At 34.8% G+C, this 23,415-nt stretch overlaps 1 protein-coding gene across 35 annotated transcripts in view; it reads right to left on the bottom strand.

The window, feature by feature from the left end:
• The window catches only part of RIMS2 (regulating synaptic membrane exocytosis 2), a 445,269-nt gene that overhangs the window by 299,144 nt on the left and 122,710 nt on the right, over positions 1-23,415 (bottom strand). For 15 of the 35 annotated variants that reach the window (XM_041470637.1, XM_041470655.1, XM_041470658.1 and 12 more), the window contains exon 1: positions 10,937-11,058. The exons of the other annotated variants lie outside the window; for them this stretch is intronic. In XM_041470637.1, the coding sequence (XP_041326571.1) occupies positions 10,937-11,058 (122 nt within the window). Of the gene's footprint in view, positions 1-10,936; positions 11,059-23,415 lie in introns of those variants that run through there. 35 annotated transcript variants of the gene reach the window in all.

Here is a 23,415-nt window from a genome sequence, read left to right as displayed (position 1 = left end):
TACCTTCGCCCTGTTGCACTCCTTACATTGCAGTCTGGTTTTTCTACACATTTTCATTCGAGTTAACATTACCTTCCAGAGATAAAACCATATCACATAAATACCACATCACTCCAAATTTGGAATTGTTATAATGAAACTCCCAGATATCAAGTAAAGCTGATGTCCTGCCAAAGATGTATTAAAAGATATATAATTCTTCCTTCCATTTAGTTAGCTCATTTCACTTCAGCTGAAAGAGCAGGAGATTTGAGATTAGTCCTCAATCTGATCTAAACTCTGGTTTCAATATCCACTTGCTCCAATCAAGGTGAATATATGCAACAGACTTTTTTCTGTATGCCAAAAGTGCAGCTCAGATATCACCCATATGTGATTAAAATGAAATACAACTAATGTATTTTGCATAATTTCCATGAAAAAAAAGTGATTTTTGAGGCAGCATTTAGACACCAGTGATTTTTCTAAAACTTTCCCAAATAAAGGTAAGTAGGAAATGAGTCTATTTCTACATTCAGCCATGAACTCCAAGATACAGACTTACTCATAGTGGATTACATCAGAAGACCAAAATCCAAAAAAAATTCCTTCGCATTAGTTGCATGGAAGTAATAATAAAACCCACAAAAATGTAGATTTGCAGTTTTTTGACCAGCATACTGTCACGAGGCCACAAAATTCTGTGCAGAATTAATAACAAATAAATAATTATTAATTAACAATTAAAAATAAGTTTTTGTCTGTGCATAACAGGAGAACAGGGTCTTTTTGTACACTACTGCAATCCTGTGAGCATAGTTCCTGAGTATCTCGTATGGTTAACCAATTTTTTAGTGTCTCCATTACACACTACATTATATAGTATGTTACATTACAATGGTGTTTATAATATTAATATGTGTGTCATATATTACATGTGATATAACAAATTTTACATCATATTATTATTATCTTTTAAGGACATGATTTAGTGGTGGACTTGGCAGTCCTGGGTTAACAGTTGCAAGTGATGACCTTAAAGGTCTTTTCCAACCTAAAGAATTCTATGACTCCACAATTTTAACATGCTTACTGTACATCCTCACACTTGTTAAGAATTTCTTTGTGAATACATTTGCTTTCTTTGTATATGAATAATGTTCAATATTTGAATTTAAAAGTTCTGAAAGATCTATCTCAAGAAAAAAATATCACTGTAGTGAGGACACATCAGGCATGTAGCTGTCAGTACCTAGGAAACAATCTAGTTGGTAATACGAAGCAATGTGCAGCTGCTAAGACTAAGGGTGCAAATGAAGGGCAAGGCACAAAATCCTTGGGTATCTCTAAAGTACTTAAATTACTCTGCCACATATTCTAATGTCTAGAGATGTACCTAAATTCCAAAAGAAAACCAAAATTTAATTTTTATTTTCATTCGTATATTTACAAATTCATGATCACAAGACCTCTGCAAATATTTATAAATTAAAATTCATAGATGCATATGCGGTATTAAGACATATATTCCTGGGAACTCCAGCTGTGAAGTTCACATGATTTTCCTGGCACTACAAAGGAGATGTTGACAGTGGTAAGTGTAGAATTTAGACCTCTGTACTTGCCAGGTTCTTTGACTGAACAACACTATATTTTCTTCTCATGCTTTATTAAAAAACAGATTTGAATTATGATTGCAGGTAGTACTTATACATCCTGATTATGCTGTGTCTTACAAATGAGCAACTTCAACATGAAAGATATCTGTTAAGCACAAGAAAGCTTTTGTGGACATAAATAATTTGAATTATTCAGTTTTTTATATTGTAATCCTTCCTGCATTTTAAAATCTTTTCTGTCCTCCCTGACACTTTTCAAAAACTTTCAAAGTATGACAGGTAGATGAAGCGTGTCTTACTGGAAGAGTTCTTGCAAACAGGGCACTTAGAAGATTTTACTGTAGGTTATTTGAATAATGCTTGAACTGTGTTAGAGTCACTGTGAAACAGAAGAGCGATAAAAATTGAGTTTTCTCTAAAATACTGATTGTTCTTGTAATTTTGTAGCAGAACAATACAACCATTAGCAGGGAAAAAATTGAGGTCCTTGAGTGAATGAAAGTCTACTCCTGGGGTCCTCAAATCCACACAAAATGCACTTCTGAGTGCAATCTGAAGCCACAGGAGAAACAACCTAAAACATAATATTAGGAAAATCAAGAAACGTAGATAGAAACATCAGTGTATAGAAGAGGAGAGGGTAGGAGGAGAGGAGAGATTTTAAACATCTTGTTTCAGGCAAAGATTTTAATGTTATTTTAATTAAGTTTGTATAGCTATACTTGAAAATATATTTTATAGGATAAGACATAATCAATAATTGTAGTGTTAAGTCTTCCTGAAATTCTGAGGTTCCATCTTTTAGTAACGTTTTATTCATCATCTCCTTTGGTCACTTTAAAAATATTCTTAATGTTTTATATAGAGAAAAAATAGCAAAATTTGCAAGAAATATTCTTATTTCATTATTCTACTATTTATTTAATATTGAAATGATGTGTTATTTATGACACATAATACATGCTAAAAGGTCTTATATTTGGTGCACAGTAGTTAAACCACAGATTAAACTTTTTGGTTTAGAGCATTTGTCTGTGACTATATGTCTTATTTTAAAGGTTAATAATGAAAACTATCTTAAAACAATTATAATTGCATTACTTGCTTGTCAACTTAGTTGTGTATACCTTTAACAATTAAAGTTTATTATTCCTATTATGATATATGTGACTACTACATTCTAAGAGACAAGGGCTTAAAACTCATTTATTCAAAATATTGATGAAGTTTCATAACAAAAGAAATTGTCTTGAATACCAGAAGATGGGAATTTGGAAGTATATCTTAATCAGAAAGACAACTCAAATATTGTAGCAAGGATAAAGTGCATTAATCAAGACATATTTTCATTCTTATAAATGAAGACACCATGCAAATTCCCTCTGACTTGCAATATATCCAACTCAATTCTTTTATAAAACAAACGAAGTTAAGGTTTCAGCATTTCAATCTCTAATCTCTTTCAAACTTAGGTAACTTTCAGACAAATTTCTCCAATACATAACATTTTTGTTTCATTTCTCAGTCTCACAAATATTCCTTCTCAGGTTCAGAACCCAAAAAGCAGCTTTCAGAAGGCTGACTTTGCCTCCCTATTGCAAAACACATGCTGAAGTGAAGCCAAGCACTTGAAATACTTCCAGCTTCTGCTTCAAACCTTTTATCTCAGGGTAAAGTTAAAATTATGCCATTACCTCCAAAACTCATCTCAGATTTCACCATTTTTCAGGGCTCAATATTATATTCATTTATTCCTTTCTCAGAACCCTGTACATCGTTTGAGGCTCAATACCAATCTTTCTTGAACCACTTTGAAATACAGTGTTTCACACAGTTCTATGAGTAAACCTTCATTTTGCCTTTGTAGTGGAAAATCCAGACCATATTCCTGAGAAATCTACAGGGATGATGGCCCATAGTAAAGTGACTGGTAGGACAGTCCTGTCGCACCTGACAGGAAAGGAGCTCGGTAGCTGTAGCACTCTTCCACTCTCCCCAGCTTAGCCAGACCTACACAGCCAAACATCCCAATGTTGTTTGTGCTATTCTGTCCATCTGTGAGATGTGATATTAAAGGTTTAAAAAATTTTGTTTTCCTTTTAAGTTCTCTTTCGACCCATAGCTATACTATACCCAAAAGAACAAACCAAAAAGAAATAATGAAGAAATGTCCAAACGCACACCAACATAAGTGGTCTTCATTCCATTGCTTCAGTAATTGTGGCAGGAACAGCAGCAAAACTTCTCAATCAAAGAACAAAGTGAAGACCTAGCTTTTTTCTGGTAAGGAAAGTTTTGCTTTCCAAAGCCCCATGTTTCTACAATGCAGTATAATTACTGCTTCTGACCTGGTAAAGGGATAGCACCATTAGTAGGCAGATTTTACCATAAATGTGCGTGTGATTACTAACCCAAAAGGAAAAAAGCTAAAATTATAAAGGAGTGTAAAGAAGGTGAGGGCTACATGAGTGCTGTTAACCATTATTGTGTGCAGTTTTGACCCGACCATATAAGAAAGATTAAGCTCTTATCATCCAAAGGAGGGCAACAAAGACAGTGAAGGGCCTTGAGGGGAAGCCTCATATGAGGAGTGTCTGAGGTCACTTGGTCTGGTCAAGAAGAGACTGAGGGGAGACCTCATTGCAGCTACAACTTCCTCATGAGAGGAAGAGTAGGGGCAGGCACTGATCCCTGCTCTGCAGTCCCAGTGACAGGATCTGAGGGAATGGACTGGAGTTGTGTCAGGGGAGGTTTAGGTTGGATATCACAAAAAGGTTCTTCATCCATGGGGGTGGCTAGGCACTGGAACAGCTCCCCAGGGAAGGTGTCACAGCATCAGTCTGACACTTCAAGGAGTGTTTGGACAATGCTCTCAGACACATGGTGTGACTCCTGGGGATGGAGCTGTGCAGGGCCAGAAGCTAGAATTTTATGATCTTTGTGGGTCCCTTCCAACTCAGAATATTCTGTGATTTTTAAACATACTTGGTAATCAGCAAAGAAGGACTGGTGAAGATTCTCACTAGGAGCTTTTGACCACACAGTTGGGAAAAATGAAATATTTATGCATGTGAGTCTGACCAGTTACAGGAAACAGTCTGAGGTATTGACTTTGATGCACACCAATACAAAAAACTTACTCCCAGCTGAGGAAGGATGGAGCAGGTTTGCTTAGCATTCATGCCAGTTTTATCAGTGTCAGCACCCTGAAGAAGAGAAAAATGGATACATAGGGCTAGCTATTGCTGTAGTCACTACAGCTCAATCTGCCCTCAGACACACCTATTATCCACTGAAGGGTCAAGACTAGCAACCTTGATTTCTGGATGTTGCAACACGCAGTTCCTGTAAAAAACTGGGCTCTTGTCATTAAACAAATCTTTTAAATGTTTCAGCTATACAATATCATAGTCATTTTTAATATTATGATCTCTGCCTTTTCTAGAAGATAATACCCACATCTTCTTGAGCTGTTCTGAGAAATGACAGGAATCATCTGAGTTATTCAAGAATAGAAAGAGATTTTTTTACATGTTCTCTTCAAAAAGTTGTACTTGATAACTCAGTTATTCCTTAGATTTCTGTTGCTCTCACCCAGGTGAGGAAAAAAGATCAAGTTTTAAAGCATATTTAATCATTTCTAAATTTAGGATTATTTAAATTTCTGAAATTAACATACTAGCTGAATTGAGACAAATTATCCACCTCTGATCCATCCTCTTTTTTTCTTCCTGGTGGGAGGTTAGGATCATATGCCAGCTAGGATTTTATTGCCATCATCAGATAACAGCAGTTGATGCACAATGAGAATAGAGAGAAACCTGTTATGGCTGCAAATATCCACAGCTCTGTGAGATGCATGGAGGAAGCATATGTCACCTTATTAAATCTGTAGCAGCTGAGGTGGAAGCAACAGAAGGTATCTCTCCCCAGAGCTGGAAGAGACGGGAAAAGAAACAGTTCTATAAGGAAATCTCTTACTTTTCTCTCTCTGAAAATATCTGTAACAGAATGTTACAGGAATGGTTTTTCCTAGAAATAGGGACTTAAAAACAAACCCAAAACCCAACAACCACCAAGATGGGATGGAATACAGAACTTCCTCTGAGAAAGAAATAGCTTTGGGGCAAGTTAATACGTTCAGTTTCTTCTTCCAAAGGAAACAGAAACATGAGAAGATGAGAAAAATCATACTACTTGTCCCACTTTGCCCCAAAGAAGCTAATCAAGAGCCAAAGGACAGATGAAGTTAGATACACTTATCTGCAGCTCAAAGAGGACATGAGTGCTCTCTGAGGAATGCTTGGCAAAGGTGCAGGAAAGACCAAATACACAGCGGTGTGAGTTCCTCTCTGCCTTTTATACACAACTTGCTGTCCCAGCTGCCAGTCTTCCTTTTGTGTTTAGAGAAGTTGACATATATATAGATATATATGCACACAGGGATCCACTTGAATATGGCTTATTTCTCTAATTTTAGGAAGAAAATAAGATAGAGGATTATTTGACATATTTCCTACAGTAACACAGAGGTCCAGGACTGGAATTAGCTTAATTTTGGAATTCTGATTGTGTCTGAGGCAAGATACAGACACTTGAGAACAAGGGAAGAAAATAGCTTTGCTGTGTCTTTAATACATTAAGGAAAAATTATATTGTAGAAACACAAATAAATCTATTTGCCAACAAGCTGTATCTTTTACTTGAGAAAGCATATCAACTGCAAATTTGAGGAATATACTTAAAACAGGATTCTATGAATCTAGCATGGAGGTAAAAAGGAGCAGATGTGAAAATCCCAACAAACTAAAATTTTAAAGGCACCTATAGACAAGGTAGTTTTGAAAAGGAAGGAAAGGCAGCTTCAATTACAGTATTCAGAAGTATTGCACCACAGAATATGGACAATATACTATCAGTTCTAACAACTTTATGGTGGTTTTCTTCTTAGCTCTTAGACTGGTAATATTTGAAAATGCAACATTCTCTTAGAACATTAGCAAATCTCTTGCTATGTTGAACTAATATAGTCAGGGAAAAAAACCCTCAAATCTATTATACAGAAATATTCTGACAGGGTTTTTTTCCCAACAAGGAAGGGACAATGATCTTTTTCCTTCAATGTCAAAGTAATGATTATCAACACCAGAAAAAATAACAATTGCCTGTGACAGTAATTCTTGACAACATTTGATGGCTTCATTGTAAGATGGACCTTTGGTAAATAACTACTAGATATATTGGTTGGATATATTGTAGGAAACAAAACAGAAAATTAAATAATGAAAAGAAATCATGTTTCTGCTAAAATTATCCTTTCAGTGTAAATGTCTAGTTTTGCCAGAGGTAATTTATTTTGGCATTTTATACATCTTTTAAAAAACAGTGTATTTATGTAAAAGATGCTTACCAAGGGATTTCAAAAGTGAAAACTCTTAGAAGTCTTCAAAAACACTGGAGTTTCATTTAATGAAAGAAAATACAATTTGTTTTTTTTTTTAAACTAGGTGTTTCTAATTTCAAAATGAGACAATTCCTAAATCTCTATAGTACACAGAATTTGGTGAACAATCTTTGTACTGGTTCTAGGCTCAATATATTAGTTATCTTATGCCCCTGTGTGGCCAAGCTAGACAGTAAACTCACTTTCAGTGAACTGTAAAAAAATCCTAACAATATGTATGTGAGAGAAACCAAATTTAAGTAACTTGACCGCTTTCCATTTTATGAGAAAAGGCTCTAACATAAACTGCAGTTGTAAAATTGGATTGATAATCTTCTGTACATTTTGTACTAATTTTAGTCAGAAAAGATGCTTGCCATTATGCAGTAATGTGTTAATCTCAATACTGCCCAAAGCAATTGTGACTTCTCAAGGGATGTTGCTACAAATAGAGCATCCAAAGCACAATATTTGTACACTAAAGAAGAATGGAAATCTCAAAATCCAGCTCACTAATTTACTAAAGGTTTAATATATATTTTAAAACTTTATTTCATTGGGGTTTTTTGTCATTTGAACAAATAGCATGTCACTCAAAGTAATCAGAAAAATTTTAGACCACAAAAAAAGCAAACCTCCTTTAGATGCTGCTGTAAAATTTGGATGTAATGCAAGCACATACTGTGTTTTCATAAAAGTTCTCTTGATTTCTTTTCTGGACACACGATGGATTTATTCCATAAACTAGCTATTTGCCAAATGCTCAAAATGCAGAACAATTCTTATGGTTTCCCAACATGAGGTCATTCTAATAATTTTTCAATAAAAAATAACTTATTACCCAGGAAATAGCACCAAAAACCCTAAGACAAGTGAAACACAATTTTGAGGTAAAATGATAGCTCTTACTGCTCCAGCTGGCTGGAGTTGGGAATGTCAGGCAGAGCTGTGTAGGAGCCGGAGGGAGGCCCAGCAAACCAGCTTTCTTTTTTACACTCACACAAGCATCTTACAGCAAAGTGCTGCCCTGCAGCTGGCAGAAGAGAACTCAGCAGCAATAGTCCTCCATTAGAAGCTGCTGGGAGGGGATAACTAAACCCATTTAAGTGCTAAAATCAATCTAACTCACAAGGAGCTTACTATCATTTGGGCCCTCTCATATCAGCTACTGCAAAATTAAAACTATGCAAATAAAAACCCAACTCATATAAAGTTTTTATGGTAAATAGGAAAAAACAGTTTAATGTAGGTTCCTGTCAATGGTTAGCATAGTATCAGAAAGCAAAGCCCAAGATCCCTATCTTTCCTTCAACAAAATCTCAGCATATCTAAACTTTCTGAAGAACTGAAGAACAAGAACTCCAAGAAAAAATGATGTGAAACTTAGGAGGAATGTCTATTCAATAAAAATTACATGCATACTACCTCCTTTCCTATGACTTTGTTTTACACTTCATTATCTACTGTACAATTTGTATGCATTAACCTGTTTTCTTGACATTATTACTTTGTGGCAGTAGCAGTTAATCACTCTGTGTGTAATGTCAGCCGTTATCTTCCTGGACTCTGACTTGTACTTTTCAGATGTAAAAACAGAAAAAGCCTTATTCAAAAGAGAAAGGATCATCAAAGAACAAAATATATAACTTTGAAGATTAAAGAGATAGAGCACACTACACCTCATCAAAGCAGACTCTTACATGCCGGAGGTACACCACAGTTCTGAAGCATTAACTCTTAATGCATGAACAATTAGTTTTTAGCAAGTGCCTTACATTTATCGTGCAAAGCTTTAAATGAAAAATCTATCTAAATTATATACTACATTCATTTAATTTAAAAAATATAACAGATTTTTTAAATCAGTAAGACAATCAAAGGACTACTCTCTGTAATAAATTCCAGTGAGATTTTTTAGTGACTAATAGATGACTTCTTCAAAAACCTTTCATCAAGATCAGATTTAAAATACAAATAGTTATTTGGAAAAGGGAATCTTTTTACTCAATAACCTTAAAATACTTCCACCTAACTTTAGTATCAGAAGACAGAGAAAGCATGAATTAATCTCTCACAATTTCTGCTGCATATTGTTTAAAAATTGCACAATGTTTTCTTGAGGTCAAAAGCATTGATACCTAAAAAAACGTGACATTGCTCCTTATAAATACAGAAATATTATCATCCTAAGCAAAACAGCCCATACTAGGTAGGAGGCTGTTTCCTAACAATCCTTTCTTGTTTGCCAGTCTTCTAGAATAAATATACTCCTAATCGAAGGCACAGCAAAGGAATAAAATAATTCTCTCCTTTTATCTGATACTATATGCAGCTTTTGCCCAAGTCTCACAAGGAAAATAAACAGTGAAAAGCATCATGTACATGTATCTGTAAAAAAAAAAAAATGCAAAAAGCACCTTGATCTACAAAAAGCATGTACTGTCATCTGCAAAAGCAGAGCCAGGGAATCAGGACTGGGATGGTAGCTGATTAGAACAGTTGCTAAGGGCTTTGCTGGTTGCTGCAGGCCTGAAACTATGCACTTGGAAATATGCAGCTTTACAATCACAGCTGATAATACGTAAATTATTGCTCCATTTTGTAGAGCTTCCAATATTTCACAGTATACCAAAGGGATACAAGAAAAATCTCACTGAATACAGATTTCACATACACCTAAAAATACCTTAATTCATAACGGTGATTATGATTGCTAAAACTACCTACATAATTTTACATACCTAATTAGAAATTCATAACCAAGATAACAAAACTTGAGAACAGTAACAAATATCAACATATTTTAAAAGGAATTATCAGCAGTAAGGGAGAGAATCCTTACAACAAAATTATGGGAAATAAAATTATAACCATCTTCTGACGTACCAATTGCAAGTATCCCTGTATTTAAGAAACTATATCACATTTAGAAGAGATTTCTCCCACAGAGGCAGAGAAGAAGATTAAAATGCTGGATATAGTCTCTGCCTATTACTTCCACCCTTTTTCCAGAATGTTTCCATCAGTGCACTATCTTTATAAAAAAACTACAGGATTCTTTTCTTCCTGCTTTGCACTTCCACTCTCTTAGATACAATTATTAATATTTTTATATTTAATATTTAATAGCAGCATGAAAAAGTTCTAAACATCAGTACTATAATATGTTTACTGAATAATAACACAGAAATTCGGCACTATTAATTCATTTTACCCCTCCAAAAATCCTAAGAAACCTATTCAAAAACTGTCTCACACCAATAAACAACAACTTCACCCTATCGTTTCTAATTCCCACAAAACAACAGCTATTCACAAAAGCATATCCTACAGAGCTGACTGACCTGCTGCAAAGCATCCACTAATCAGCTATAATTTGACCAGTTAAAAACATTAGTGGAAAGCATTACACAGAGGATCTAAATCTTCTAAAAAGAAGGAACTGCTTTCTATTTTGCAAAAGGTATGCAGGACTACTAATTTGCATCTTCCAATAAATTATGTATGGTTAAACAGACACATCTCTGAGCATTTAATCTTTTCACTGCCATATCCACACAGAAATCCTTTTCTCTGACAAATTTGTTTATGAATATTTAATATGCTTTAAGGATTACAGCTAATAATGCTAGTTTCTAATGGCAGCTAATGTATTTGAAAGATACATAACCATCTTAAATATTTTATTCTATCTTTGCTGGCTTTATTTCTGCAGACTAGTTCTCATGTAAATCCTTACATAAAATATAAAAACACTAACAGACTCATGGCTACCATAAAAATATTAATATCTAGGAGTGCAGTTCTAAAAGTACCCCACTGAAAAGCATGCAAATAGATTGCCATCAGCATAAAAAGAGAAATGATGAAGCAAAAATATTTCATTTCTACTTACCGAGTGTTGTTCAACGTTTGTCCAAAAAGATCATTTTGTAAAATATTTGGAGGGGATGAGAAAACCCCATGAAAATGAGATAAAACAGAATTGCAGACCTGGCGCAGTGTTTCAAATTGCATTTTCTCCCTTTCTTTCCCTTCTATTTTTCTTCACCACCTGTCTTAAAAGTCATCTATTTTGTACACACCATCAAATACAAATATGCCAATCAAGTTCCATATTTCTCCTGATCTCTGTAAAAACTGTGCCTAAATAAGCAGGGGCTGATAGTTAATTGTACAGTCATTATTCTTCTAATTCAGTCGTAGAAGATTTAGTACCCGAGCAGCTTTCTCCTGACTGTAGCAAGAATTCTAAACAGCAGTAAGCTTTTTGGGCATTCCCAGCTGAAGTGTGAAGCTGAGCTGCTTTCATGTACTCTACTCATATTTCTCTAAGCCTATTAAAAACACGCAGTGAATAGATGCTGTCGTCAGGAGTTTCAGCACATCTGGCTGCCAGCAATAAAATCTCAGAAGTAAAAAAAAGGAGGACAAGGCATCCTCACACTGTTACTACTATCTAAAAGGAGGAGGATTTCTGCATCTTCCCCTCCTCCTTCCCTCCCCTGTAAAAATGACTAATATCCATGACCATGTATGCAGAATTCTTAATTTTTTTTAATGTAATGGCAATTCTAAAGGACTGAAAGACCACTCTAAAAAAAATCTGCACATAATAAACAACATGTAGCACTGAGACTGTAACAATAGATCTTTTGTCTCATATCTGAAAAGCTATACTGTATCTGAGATAACAGGTTTTTAGTGCAAACATTTAAATGTAGCATCAATTCATGACTGAAGCAAACAGTGCACATTCTGTACGTAACCATTCTGTCAGGGATTGTACATACACCATCAAGGCAACGATTCACCATGCAAACTTGAACAATTACTGAAAGGAATGGCTGCACTACATATAAGCACTGCATTTCAAAATGAAATGTCTTCAGTATCCTTTAAAAGTTTATTGCACTGAATCAGCCATGATAGAACCGAGAAAAATCAATCACTTCTTAGGGCGCTCCAAACCCATCTGCTTCCAGGAAAACCCACTATTTTAGGAGCCTGTGTACTGGCACACATAAGTATCAGATATCAAAGAGCAAGAAGCAGAATCAGCCATCTAACAGAACAGAGTGAGCTTTTGCAACATAGTATGCACTGTGAATACCATGAAATGTACAGAAAATAAGTATCCCTGAGTAAAAACCATTTTTTCTCTTCTTTCAATGCTTGTGCCATAGGATGGCATTACATAACAATACAGAAATAGTTATCACTGTCAAATTAAAAAATAACAATAGAAAATATTTTCTTTATAATATTTCATTTTATATCCACTGCTTTTAACATCTTAGCACTAATTATAAAATCTCCAAATAAACCAACATAAAATGAGGTCTATTATTAAAGCCCTTCCACTGAAAGCAATTTGAATCTCAGATGATGTGGGAATAAGCATCTTTCCAGCTAATTCAAGTGTGTTGATGTGCTCAAGAGGAAGAAGCCATCCAGGCTTCTCTGGCCAGAAGGATGGCAGCTACAACACAGATTTTATAAGAAAAAAAGAAATGGGAACAAATTCATCTCCTGGCCCCCGTAGAAAGCATATATATGCGACTGCCCCCTACAACCCATGTTAAATATTTTTTTATAAATCATGAAAATGTCTGCTAATAAATCTGCTTGCAAAATCCATATGAAAGTACTACCTGAAATAGTTTTTAATACCTATTTTTCTGTCCATAGCATACTGTGCATTATGAAAGCATTTGTATTTGTGCAATGTATTACAATTTATGATAAAAGTAATAGACTCTATGTCTGTCAAAACTGGTAACTTTTGAGATCCTGAAGTAGCAACCGATGGATATTTGTGGCTATCTTACTATAATAAAATGAAAAACTAACTAGGTAACCACCTTACTTATATTACAGAGAATTCATGTTTGGAATGCAATAATATTTGCCTTTATATTCATTCCATAAAAAAACCATCGAATTTTCTAATCTGCTCCAAGAAACAGTCGTCTTGTCACAAAAGTTCAAGTCATTCCAATCCGTATAATATGCACAACTTCACACTTCAGAGGCAATGTTGGCCATGGAGTAGGTACAAGACCAGTATTTTATCATACATTTCAAGCACATTACCCTTTTTTTGTGTGCCTTATAAATGGGCATCACAGTCAAAATGCTCTTGTAGTTGCAACAAAGTGCTGAATATTTGACATTCATCTTTCTACGTCTTCATTCTCAGATATTTAAAATGGAAGTTAGCACATACACTCTTTTGTCTTCTCTTTCTTATTTTTTTTAAGATTGTCCTAAAACTACTGACAAAACACACATATTTAAAATGTTAAGTTTTTTAATTTTATTTTGCAGTAAGGAATAGAGCACCCTGCAGATACTCATCCATTTAAAATATTTCATAGGGAAGTAAAAGAATACTTTTAAAGGTATATACTTCATACTTGCTGCTAGCAGAAAATTCAGCTATAAAGAAATGGGATTTGTGCAAATAGATATGTTTTTGGTCATCTGGTATATTTATCAAAATTGACAGTAGTATTGATTTAAAATACTATTTTTTATATCGAAAATTAATAGAACGGAATAAAACAGAATTACCTTTCTTTTCTGCCCCTTCTAACACACTCCAAGAGACCCTTTAGCCAATAAGCATTTGTTTCCTCTATTTATTATGTGGCCTAGAGTAGTGTAGGACCCTTATATGGACTTCCTACTAACATCTCTTTTTAGGTACTTCTACCTTTTACAAAATGTCATCATTCATCTGGGAAGAATCAAGGAAGTGAGGAGATCTAACAAGAAGAGGCTGGAGGGAATGGAATGGAGCATGAGCAGAGTAGGCTCTGCCCACTGAAGTACCCATCCTTTGAGAACCAGAATGAAACTGACAATCAAAAGAAGTCAAAATAAATAAAATTTCTTTTCTGTACATTGAAATTGTTTGAGAACAAAATGGTACAGGTACTATTTATGCTATTTCAATGCTGTTATGGATCTTCAAACGTGTCACTGTTTCTTGTACTAAAAAATTCCTGTTGGGAAGGGCAGTGATTTAGCGTCATTTCTAAGGCTCAGGAAATTATACCCTCAGTGTTCCCAAATTAAAAGCTTCACATAAGAATATTGAAAAGACAGGGATTACTTTTCTGCCTATTTGATTTTAACTTGAGATCTCATTTTCTGCTCTTCAGGACTCTCAGTCTATACTCTTCAATACCCATATTAGAAGAAAAAGAGGTCTGATATGCACAGGCTTCTTTGTTTTGGAGCACCCCTAATTGTGTACTTAATAAGCACCAGGTAAGCCAAGCACTGCTCAAGCACTTCTGTTTCTAGCATTTCCTATCCTTTGAGGGCCTCATTAAGATCATTTTTATAGCGATCTTTATTATGGTATTTGGTGTATTTATACTTGGAAAAAGATGTGTGTACATGCTCTTGCTCTATTATGGTCTAATAATAATATATTTCATTTTCACACCAATTTTACCAAAGATTTTATGGAAATGAAGATGAAGCACTTTAAAGATGCTGCAGAGAAAAAGCAAAATGAGTACTAGATAGTCTGAACAACTACCTGACATGGTTGACAGCCTATTTCAAAGTGAAAAGACAAGCCTGAGAAAGCATCATTGGATCCATTAAGCCAAGCTACATTGAGGTTCATACAGATACCTTTCTCTGTAGCCAAACTGAATCTTAATGAAATTCCACCAGATACAAGTTTTTAAGATGAAAAGTTATCTAGAAATCTCCCAAATATGAGGTTTTCAAATTTATATAAAATATTTATATTTCAAACATAAGATTAAATTCCTTGAATTGATTCTAGATTTCAGAAATGTAAATCTATTATACAATAAATTTGACAACATGCATAAATATGTTATCTCAAACATTACTTACATGCATCACTTCTTATTATAGGCATATAAAAAAGATTTCACAGGACATTGTAGTTTAAACAAGGTAGAGTCATACAAACTTATTAAAGCTATACATTACAGCTTATAAGTCAAAGATTTTTCTGTGATAAAAGATACTATCAAGAACAATTTTGGAATCAATTCCATTCTAATCTATTGGATAGTATGTAAGTATAGTTTGATGGAAATGCAGAAGAAAATTGTAGAGCCGAGTCACTTGGTGTTTGGGGATAGAAGTGGGATTTTTTAAATGTACAGAAAGTCTAATGTCAACTGTTTTTTCCATCTAGACGCTACATAAAATTTTGTAATTAATAGCACATAAATACCTGTATTACACTACCATCACTCTCCAATATGCCCTTATCAAAGCATTTAGGTAAATACTCATGATCAAAAATTTTTGACTGACATTCATTGTGAAAAGAATAAACTTCTGAACAAATTCTTTTCAAACAGGTAAGTTAACAATGGTGGCATTGGATATTAGATAGTGTTGCATTATTACTCTTTATAAGACTACTCCTTTTGGGTCAGCAAACTGATGCTCCAAGGTGGAACATGATTTTAAGGACTATTGGAAATTCCATTCAAGGATGGGCATTTCACTTCACTACTGCAAGTGAAATGCAAGCAGACTTTCTTTTGGGATAAAGCACACATCCATTTGCATTTCATCACATCAATGTTCAAAGGTTCAGTTTCACAGGAGAAGTTTATCAACTAATGCAAAATCTATAACATTAAATTTAAACACATAACAACAGGACTCACAGAAGCCAGTATTCTGAATACCTACTATAGGAAGCAATAAAGAAAGGGGCACCAATAAAGCCTCAAACCCAAAAGGATAAAAGTACCTAAATCCAGGCTACAGGGAAGCATCAGTCTCTGTCCAAGAAGTGTAAAAATGAATCTTCTTGTTCTGCTGGCACCTGAGCAGTCATTCAAAATGCACCATTCTTCTTATTACAGGTAGTTGGGCAGTTATAACAGTGTTAGGAAGCATGGAAAACTGAGTCCCAGGTTTCTCTATTGGCTTCCTAAAATATGCCCACAAAGTTCTTATCAACATCCCCCTGGTTATTCCTAAGGGAATTTGTCTTTGCTGTTGACACTGTTCTCTTTCCCGTAAAATAATTAAATATTGAAAGAACTATTTAATTCACTGAGTTAAACATTAATCAAGAATGGAAAAGTGATACTGATTTTAATCCTTGGTAGTCAGGTCACAGATCTACAATGGAAGATACTGAAATTCCAGCTAAGAGACCAAACCTCGTTACAGAAAATATCCACTACTAAAGTACAGTAATGTAAAAGAAAGTAAATTCATCCTAATCTCACACCACAACATATTGGGGTTTTTTTCTTGTGTTTTATTCTCAGTATCTTCACATTTCTTTATTTCTTTTTTGAGGTGTTCCATTCCATTTATTTAATTATTCTCAGTGACCCTCTTCATATTTCTCCCACGTTGTCATTTAAATTAATCTGTACTCTTCCTTTAGTGTAAGTTACACTCTTTGGGCCAATAGATGAGACTTAGAAATCTGGACAGTCTGTTTATCCCTTCTATCCTCCATATTACCATCTATCATCATGACTAATATGCTTGAGGAGACTGGGTAATTTCATAGGGCATAAGTATTTATATAGTTAAATTCCAGCAATCTCTGAAAATTTGTATCATCACAGGAGGACAAAGACCCAAGTCAGTGTGCATGGAGGAAGAGTGGGTAGAACTGAGAGCCATTACTCATTGACTTTCACAGCAGAAAGACAGCGAGAGCATGGTCATCAAATAGCCACAACACTGCCATCTGAACTTCTTTGTCTGAACTGACAAAATTATCAAAAGTGATATGAAAAAATGCCTAAGTTATTGTGGTCCTCCACCACATCACAGAAGAATGAGGATGAAAAAACATGATATTCCATTACAGGATGTACTGTTCTGGAGCTCATGGAACTGCCTCCCAGGTGTATTTAACTCCCTCTTCTTCATTTTCTATCAGACTTGCTGTTAGAGGCATCCCATGCACAAAGAACTCACAAAAGTTTATCTCCTGTTCCCCAAACAGTAATATCGAACAATTAATAATAATTTATTCTTAGAATAAATGTCAAAAACTAGTTAATTATTACAAGCCTTGTAAGCATATGCTCTATTAAATGTTTTAGGATATGAAGTTTAAGTGATGTGATTAAAGTTGCAGGTAAGAGTAATGCCAGTGGTCACACAGGAAGTGTGGACCCCAAGCCCTTGTCTTATTTGCTGTATAGGATACTAGTATTTGCTATTCCAAATTCTGTTGAAATACATTCCTTGTAGCATCAAGTGTTAAGTAGCCTAATTCCACTGAGATCAGGGATAACACTGCATGCCAACAGTCTTTGGATTAAGGCCCAAAAGCGCAGTTCAACACTATGCCTCTAGCACGTTCCCAGATACTGGAACTGCTCTAGTGCCAGAGGAAGCAGTCTGTGCTCTTCTCCTCAGTCACGAACTTGACCAGCAAGTACAACACCCAAAATGGTAAAGAGGATGCTCTCATTAACCTACTTACCCTGAGGATAAAATAAGCTGTCAGTTCACCTTTAGCACCTTTACAGGTATCTGGATATTCCCATCTCTGAAAATTCTCGGTACTTATGTTTTCAACACACAGGGAAAAAAGGTAAACTGTCTACTTTTTAATAAGAGACAAAACTAACCTTGACATCTATAGATTCTCAAGGAAGTCAAGGAGTACAAAGTGCATCAGCCAAAAAGTGAAGTCTTGACGGTAAATTCCAGATCAGCTTAGGACTTCCCAAGTGGAAAAGTGCCAACTGTCCTTTATGAGATGTGCTGAGTTCTGTGAGCACACAACTCATTTCCCTGCATCTCATCATGGTCTAAGTAAATGAAAGAAATAATCACGATCCACTGATCAGGACAGCTTTAAAACTTCCTACAAAGTGGCCAACAAGTTGTACGTGATCTTTTGCCTGTATACTTACTGCTTAGGAAAGAATATATTCTACAAATAAAATACTTGGAAGCTGATATTTTGTATTTTTTATCAGTTTCTTTTTAATGAAATTTTAAATCTGTGAAATGAAAAAATAAAGACTTGTGAAAGTTAAATATCAGATGACTTACAATAAATACTTTTACTGATAAAATAATTCTACATTTTTCAAAACTCAGACAACACAATGGTAGGTCCAACTTTGTTCCTTACACAGATACTAGGAAATGTGCCATATGTTCACTTGGGAAATCCTGCTGTTAGGGCTGGTATGGACACATACAAAAACTGGCACTGACCACACACAAATTGCGCATCTGAGAATGAGTAAGACAGGGGAAAAAACCCAAACAAATTAGACAAAGGATATAGGAAAATTATAATTTGAAAACCCATTCTAATTTATTATGATAGACTATACCACAACAGTACTAATTCTTGAAATTAATAAGTATGCCTCACAACTGGGTATACCTCCCAGTATAATTATTTTTAAGGCATCTTTTACATGAATAACTTTGACTTATTGTTTAATTTCCTTAACTTAGTATAGATTATGTCTTCTCCAACCTCTCTGTGGAATTCTCTTTAATACATTAGCTGAAAGGCAATATGGGAAGTATTATTTAAATATTACAAGGATTGAATACTTACAAATAATTACATAAAATGTATAATTTTAATTATTTTTCATATCTTTTTCCTTCTGAATATTACACAATATATACAGCTTGCTTGGTCTGCAATAAAATTCCAGTGCTGCCTTCTACCTCACTTGCCAGTTCTGGGCTTCTCTAAGTATTCCTTGCTTAGGGAAGTCTATGCTTAGAAATTAAGCTGATTTAGGGCAAATTCAGAGGTTGAATTTAGGTTGTTTGACCTTAAAAACAAAGACACCCAGATTCATCCCACCTAAATGTAGATGACTAAGAAGTGCAGTTTGGAAAGATAGCCACCTTTTCCTTCCTGTATAATTAATAGAAAGAAAGAGGAACATGTAGGAGGGAAAAATCATGTGACCCAAAATTGCATGACCACCCAAAACCAGATTTAATGAAGTGTTCTTGTGCTTGTCTAATTATTTTATTTAGGAAGCAGGAATATAAATATGTGGTTTCATTTCTATTGCTGGATCTGAGAACACTTTCCAGTTCCTGCCTTAGCTGCATTCTGACACCATATCTGAAAAAAATACAGGTGTGTGCATTCTCTACCTTTTTCCAACTCATGCATTTTCCCCACATATAACACGGGTATTTTAGGGATCTTCACAGTTTCTAGCAAAGCTCCTATTTATGGCAGATGTCACATATAAAAAAGAAGCCTTCAAATCTAGAGAAATGGGGTTTTTCCGCCACTATCCTGACCTAAGACATAATTTATATAAAGAGCTACTGAGGCAGAAACTGCATTTGGCAAACAAGAAAACTAACCTATTTTTCTAATAAATGTATGAATCACTTCTTCAACCTGCAAGAGCGTGATTCTATTCTGTACTAAAATAATTCATAAATGCTACTAATTTTCTTTTTTTTTTTCATTTCTGCAGGGCTGGCCAGCTTCCTACAGGAGAAATACATCTCCACAAAGTAAATTTCTTGAAACTTTGGATCAAATGATGGTCCCATAATCAGTTCTCTGCTTTCCTAGAGTTCTGATAGTTTACTGAAATGGCTAGGCATCCTAACCTTTTATTGTGAATGTATACATTCGTCCATGTCCATACACATAGTATATAATACATAAATAATATTTCTAAAAGTATTGAAGGAGTACTATTAAGGTGGAAGAATCAGAGTTAGAAAATATCTAAGTGAGACCTCATTCCCCTGGCTACAGGAATGGCTCCTTTATCCAACAGGAACATCAAATCTTCTATACACAGGTTGAAGAAGTACAGAAGTCTGTGTAATACTCAAGAATGCAAAACAACATTCAATAGACGCTGCACCTTGTAGAATGTGTGGTTTAGAATAGAATGTTTCAACCCATTTTACCTGCAGCTGACTTACAATCAATTGGTATTTTCTTGCACCTCATTATAGTGCATGAATCCTGCTTTATGCCTCATTTGCAGTTCTGGATGGTTCACCAATGAGATGTGTCTCACTAGACAAGAACTGCTGGCCTAGAACAGGGATTTGATTGATTTTTGAAACAGTGCACTGAAAACTTCATCTGCTACAGAGGAGATTTCTGTTCCTCACTTTTATAAAAAAATGATTGCTTTTCACCTTTCAAAAACAAAAAGGTGATTTAGATACTACTAAAAAGTATTGTGCATGATTAATAATGTAAAATTCTAAAAACAGGACCTGAAAATACACTCACTAACAGTTTGCAGATACCCGTCTTTCCTCTCCATTTCAGGATGAAGTGTTCAAGGTGTAAGTCATTTTCTTCAGTGCTCACAGGCAGTTTGTACTTATACCCATTATTCTCCAAGTTAGAGAAATTTAAGCAAACAGTCAGCAAAAAATAAATCCTTCAACAGTCCAACAATGATTATCAACTGCGTAAATGCCCCTATCAGAAATTATTCCAATATATACACTCAGATAAAGAGATGTTTTCTTCATGAAAGACACAGTTACGACATCTTTTACATCTTTTACGCAAGCACTTTTTTGGTGAGCAGGCTGATCATAAAGTTCCTTGTTAGACAAAGAAAATAACAATTACATTGATCTTGAAATCCATGGTGGTTATACATTGTTGACAGAAATGGTCTCTCATTCACAACAAATTTGGGAGTTTAATTAATTTTTAAGAAATTACTTTTTTTCACTTGGAAAACATCTTGAGATTTATTGCCATATCTCTACCTTCAGATGACTGATTTATCCTTAATGGTCCAAACTTGTATTGGGTGTCAATATGTCTAGGTGATCTGTGATGGAAACAAAGACTAATATATGTGCAAAGTAAAAGGCAGATCATTGTCCAAATCAGTCTTTTCATTTAGCATAACAGAAGCTCTGACAACACATCTATGCACTAGATTGTTTATTAATTTTTTTTGCTCAGTCCACTGGTTAAAAATTTGAGCCTTCCATATTGTGGGGATGAGTTCAAAGAGACTAATTTATCTTCCTTTCATGTCATTAGGAGATTTATGGTCTCCTGGGTTGCTCCTATATTCAGCTGATTGGAATACCAGAAGAATATTTTCCTGATGATCACACACTTCTGGAATTCATTTCCTTTGACTGTGTCATGGAGCCTGGATTTTATAAGCATTAAGGCTGTGTAAATATTTTACTTTGGAAAGATTTCCATTTAATATAGGAGTTCTATTTTAGTGGAATAAAGGCATCATTGGCCACTTGGGAAGGGAGTTAGGGTTAATTTCATAATTGATTGTTGTAACTGTAAGGCCTCATGATACTTGGTGATATACCACAGAACAAATTTCTAAATAAATCCCATTTTCAAACAGAAAAAAAGGGCTTCTGAAAGAAATGTCTGTATGCCACATAGAGAGCGAAATTTCAAATCTTTGTCTTGAACAAAATCTCCTGGTTTGGTAGGCTTTGCCAAGCTTAACACCGAAAAAAACTGACAGCTTTTGGGAATATCTACCAAAAGGACACAATCATTCTTATATATGCTCTTAATTACTTGAAGGAGGAGCAAAGAAGTAAAGTAGGTGAAAATTATCTATGTTAGTGAATCAATCATTACTGAAATGCACTTTATCACCATCCAAAACAATTTTTTTGAAAAGTTGAGACACTATTAGTGTTTTATTTAATATCCAAAGCTTGAGAGTTTGAGTCCCATCTACAAAATATTCCTATCTTTTCCATTATTTAAGTGACATATCTTCCTCTTTTCCTTCTTACTGTGGTTCTCAGGGTCTTTAGAGCTGACATTCTAATTTTGGAAAGAATGCCTGCATTAAAAAAATCTGCTGAGTAGAAATTAAATCATGCTTTACTTCAATTTTACTGTATTCAGAAGATCAAATTTCTTGCTTCAGATATTGATATATATTTTTTAAATGAAAGTCAATTCTTCAGTCTTCATTGCATATACATGTACTTGAGACACGAAAAGCACCCAAATTATACATTGTTTTACAAGAAATGCATATCCAAGATAAATTTGGTTTCTTTCAAGAATACATTTTTGTTCTAGACCCTATTAATAAATGGTATGGGAAGATTAATCACTACATGCTCATTTTAGGAATAAAATGAAATTATATCATCCTTGTGAAGAGGTGGAATTACTGAACTAACCTTTGAGTTGCCAAATTTCTTATTTCAAAGGTTGAGATGGTTGAACTAATTTTGATTCCTCTTCTACCTTAAATATTTTTCACAGTTCTAACTGCAGCACAAAAATGCAACTCAAGCAGGTCATTTTTTGTCAGCCCAGCACCTCATGCCAGATTCAAAAAATTCAATTAAAATTAATCTACCTCTTAAAAAAAAATCGGGTTTGTGCACTGATTTGGAACTTTAGAATGCAATGTCCTTCTGAAGCTTACCAATTTATTTGGCGTTATAAAGCAAATCAGATGTTTTTGCTTTAATCTCCTTGGCCTTGCTAGGTATTTTTCAATTTTTTTAATGTGATGATCAAGAACTCATTTAAAGTCCAGTATTTTCATGAAGTCATTACAAATGTAACCTCTTGCAGCTAAAATGTATTTCTTTCTATCACAACCTTACCATAAGAACTCTTCTTCTTGCCATATTCTTTTTACAAAGAAAATGGGGTCTCTGCAGCAAAGTTCATGGTTCATCCTATTACACGCTGCATAACAGAAACTTGCTTAGGCAGATAAATTACATCTGGGGGCCAATTCAAGCAGATAATACCAGCTGACAAAACAGTGGAGCAGAAATTTGGAAAACTGTGTTTGGAGCAACAACCTCTTGATATTCTGTGAAGATGATACGCTTTCTGAGGCCCCTAATTGCATTTTCAGGAAGCTCAGTGCTGCAGAACCGGGCTCTTGCTGATGTCATTTTCTAAAAACACCAGGGCATGGTTACAGGCAACAGAGCTGCAGAGTGCAGGAAGTCAGAACAAGTCACGTGTATACACAACCCACTGCATATCATATACAGATCTATACCTTGGATTTTAGAACTCCACTTTAAGAGTCACTGACTTCAGGTCACCTACATTTCCTGCTTAACTGGAAATGACATTGTACTGCACTACTTTGCTGCAACTATTCCATTAAAATGTCTGTGGCTGTCTTTGTTATGGTTAGCAAAAACAGAGAGCTCTGTTTTTTCTGAAAGGCACAAAATTAAGATTTCTCAAAGCTTGGGAGAGAAGTATCCAATTAGTTCACCACAAAACTGAAAGGACGCTTAGGAATGGTTGCAGAATTATTGGATGTAAAGTGAGGAAACGAAGTGAACTACATCATGGAAAAGAAGTGGCTTAAAGAAGAAAAAAATGCTCGTCTTTAGGTCAAAAAGGATCATGGG

The sequence above is a fragment of the Pyrgilauda ruficollis genome, unplaced genomic scaffold (genome assembly GCF_017590135.1).
Source record: "Pyrgilauda ruficollis isolate IOZ18807 unplaced genomic scaffold, ASM1759013v1 scaffold25, whole genome shotgun sequence".
Taxonomy (NCBI): Eukaryota; Metazoa; Chordata; class Aves; order Passeriformes; family Passeridae; genus Pyrgilauda; species Pyrgilauda ruficollis.
The sequence above is the reverse complement of the archived record's forward strand: the minus strand, read 5'-3'. Positions and strand labels throughout refer to the sequence as shown.